The sequence below is a fragment of the Hypomesus transpacificus genome, unplaced genomic scaffold (assembly GCF_021917145.1).
Source record: "Hypomesus transpacificus isolate Combined female unplaced genomic scaffold, fHypTra1 scaffold_111, whole genome shotgun sequence".
Lineage (NCBI taxonomy): Eukaryota > Metazoa > Chordata > Actinopteri > Osmeriformes > Osmeridae > Hypomesus > Hypomesus transpacificus.
Genome location: NW_025813699.1, coordinates 738,369 through 741,634, shown reverse-complemented (window position 1 = coordinate 741,634; position 3,266 = coordinate 738,369). Strand labels below are relative to the sequence as shown.

Here is a 3,266-nt window from a genome sequence, read left to right as displayed (position 1 = left end):
TTGCAGCCAATCTACCTTCCCTCGGACCTGCACGCCTCGAGGACCCTGAGGCAAGCGAGGAAGATTGTGGCTGACTCCTCCCACCCTGGACACTCCCTGTTTCAGTCACTGGCCTCTGGCAGAAGGCTACGGTCCATCAGGACCATTGGTCTGCCATGGTCTTCTTACAATAAGGCCTTTGTAAGATCTTTCCTTAACCCCAGTGATTGTCTTCCAATACCTCTACTTATTGGTACTTTATTTTGACAAGCATTTTTGCTTTGTGCCACGGGGTACCATTGACCTGGTATTCCCATCCAATAAAACCCAATGCAGGCCCTCTTACTCGTTCGTCATCAGCCTTCTCACCATTCTCAGGACTTGTAGTTTGAAAACCCTGTCCTTCTGCGAGCAACCCAACCCATGGCTTTTCATCTTTAAAACCCTTGTAGGGCTTCTCCCTACCACCTTACCAAACAAACATTAAAATCAGGTACCGGCGGAGGGGAAACATTTTATAACGGACCAATTGCTCTGTAATGACTAAGTTAGAGAATCAAATGGTTAGGTCATGAGTGCTAAACCATGGTCCTCAGGGCCCCCCTGTCCTGCACATTTTAGACTTTCCTTGCTCAGGGTTGCTAACCCTAGGTTGGAATGCAGAAGAAAATCAACAGGAACCACATTTAAAAAAGGACCAGGAGCCCTTGTCATTGTTGTTACCTGTTGGGATGTCCTGAAACTATGAACGCCAACGCAGGTAAGTAACACACAAGGTAAGTGATGTACAAGAAGTAACATACACATAGGACAAGGTTCATATATTTAAGGATAGCTCCTGTCCATACTTTATTGCACTACACTGTATATCTTGCACTTACTTCTGGCTAGACCTAAAATGACGGTTTATTATTAAACTATTTTGTTTCGAATTGCTTTTATTGATGAATCCATATCAAATATTTGTAGTAACAGTTTTAGAAAAGCAATAAGCCCCGCGAGTCCGCGGTTTACGCTGATTTTGGAACAGGTAAGGGGAGTGCTGAAAACCCCCTTACCTGTTCTAAAATCAGCGTAAACCACGGCCTCTTGGGGCTTATTGCTTAATTCGTTGCCTTGTACCTGTACTTGTGTAAGGACAATAAAGTTGAATCTAATCTAATCTTTGGTTCTCTAGGTTGGAATGCAGAAGAAAATCAACAGGAACCACATTTAAAAAAGGACCAGGAGCCCTTGTCATCGTTGTTACCTGTTGGGATGTCCTGAAACTATGAACGCCAACGCAGGTAAGTAACACACAAGGTAAGTGATGAACAAGAAGTAACATACAAATAGGACAAGGTTCATATATTTATATTTATTAGACACTAACATGGCACTACGAGACAATCAGGAGCAGCACAGCCTCCATAGGCTCCCTGCAGACTGGACACTGCTTGTTGCCCCTCTGCAGCTTGCGAGCGCATCGATAGCAGGAAATGAGGTGGATGGTGGCCCCGTGCACGATGCATCCGTTCTTGGGACGGCTCTGACACATGAAGCAAGGGTCCAGTAAGCTGGCGGGTAGGTCGGCCTGCAGACACACACACACACCCACACCCACACCCACACATATTGATATGCAGATTTTCTATACGTAACACACATTCTCCAAAGTGACTTACAAACTGTGTACCGAGATGTCAACATGTATCCATGGATGCAAGGCTCTGGGGTTAAAAGGTCAGGACTCACAGTGGTGCCGTGGACGCACCCTTCCTCCTCTTCCTCTTTGGCCGAACCTGGCCCCCTTCCTCTCCAATGACCGGTGGATTCCCCTCCTTTGTTGAGAAGAAAGTAGTTGATGTTAGCAGTCAGTTCCCTGAACCCATTTTTCCTACTCACAATCCCTCCTCTAGGACTGACCCAACTACATGTCTAAACTCTTTCTCTCCTCTGTCCGAGATCTCTGACCTCATGACCTCATCCTTTCTCATCGCCCCACCTCCTGTCAGTCACTATTCCCTCCAGTCTGCCAGAGCTGCTTCAAGGTCATCCGTGACCATTTTGCTGTACCTATCTGCAGCATTCGACACGGTCAACCACCAGATCCTGCTCGATACACTTTCTGAGATGGGCATCTCTGGCACTGCATTCCAGTGAATCTCATCCTATACCGCTTACCTGGGTTTAACACAGGAACAAGATTTTGGCTCAGCCTGGAGAGGAAACGTCTTGGACACACACACACACACACACACACACACACACACACACACCTGGGGTTACAACACTGATGCTAGCTGTCTGCCACGTGGTCTACACACATTTCAAAATAAATAACACACACTTCCATTAGGGCATTAGGCAACTGCTTCCTCTCCATGGAAATCCCTTGAAACGTGTGCGTGCGTGTGTGTGTGTGTGTACGTCTGTGTGTTAGTGTGAGAGCAATGTGTGTTCCTTACAGTGGCTCCTTCACAGAGAACGTGTCGATCCCCAGCACGGCCCCCAGAGGATCACCGACTAAGTTGACAATGTGCTGCTGCTTCTGGTCGTACAGCTTTTTCTGAAAGATGTACTGGCCCAGGTAGAAGATCACCTGCGGGGACATACACGGTCAGAGCCGGCCAGAACCCTGTTGCCCTAAACCAGTGGTTCTCAACCCTGGTCCTCGGGACCCCCTGCCCTGCATGTTTTAGATATATTTTCCTGCTCCAACACACCTGATTCAAATAAATGGGCCTGATAACGAGCCATTAATTTGAATCGGGTGTGTTTGAGGAGGGAAACGTCTAAAACATGCAGGGCAGGGGGTCCCGAGGACCAGGATTGAGAACCACTGCCCTAAACTTCAGCGCAAAGGCTGGAGTGAGGACCAAATGTTTGTCATTTGTTTGGACACGCTGCTGGGAAACTATCAAAGAGGAGCAGGGACAACTAAATAATTCCAACACCTGTACCTTTACTTGTGACACATGAAAAAAGATACAATATCTACCTCCTTCCTGGTGTACACATTCTTATTTGCACCCGCGTGCTTCAGAAGGCAGCCAAGTGCGCCTGTCGGTCTCACTTGAGAAGAAATAAGAAAATAAAGAGAAAACATTAGATCATGCTCTGGTATTTAAAGAGGGGGGAGCAGGGGTTTGTGTGCTGGGGCTGGGCTGCTTACAACGGTAAGATTGTGGCTGGAACCGGTCATGTTGACGTGCCTATCTGTAGCAAAGACACAGATTAATACATCAACTCCGAGGTCTTCAACCCTGGTCCTCAGGGACCCCCTGTCCTGCACGTTTCAGATGTTG

The 3,266-nt window shown here is 47.4% G+C and overlaps 1 protein-coding gene across 2 annotated transcripts; it reads right to left on the bottom strand.

Annotated features, from left to right (window-relative positions):
* Positions 1–1,095: 1,095 nt before the first annotated feature.
* LOC124487959 (E3 ubiquitin-protein ligase Mdm2-like) lies at positions 1,096–3,034 on the bottom strand. 2 transcript variants are annotated; one of them, XR_006958568.1, is made up of 5 exons: positions 2,960–3,034; positions 2,427–2,560; positions 2,143–2,192; positions 1,714–1,799; positions 1,096–1,552 (listed from the first exon to the last, which is right to left on the bottom strand). XR_006958568.1 is itself a non-coding variant. In XM_047050376.1 (4 exons), the coding sequence occupies exons 1-4, from the start codon at positions 2,570–2,572 to the stop codon at positions 1,358–1,360; spliced, it is 477 nt and encodes a 158-aa protein (XP_046906332.1). In that variant the 5' UTR covers positions 2,573–2,599; the 3' UTR covers positions 1,096–1,357. The 2 variants fall into 2 exon arrangements, 1 of the variants encoding a protein (XP_046906332.1); XM_047050376.1 differs by lacking the exon at positions 2,960–3,034 and having other exon boundaries at positions 2,427–2,599.
* Between the last annotated feature and the right edge of the window lie 232 nt (positions 3,035–3,266).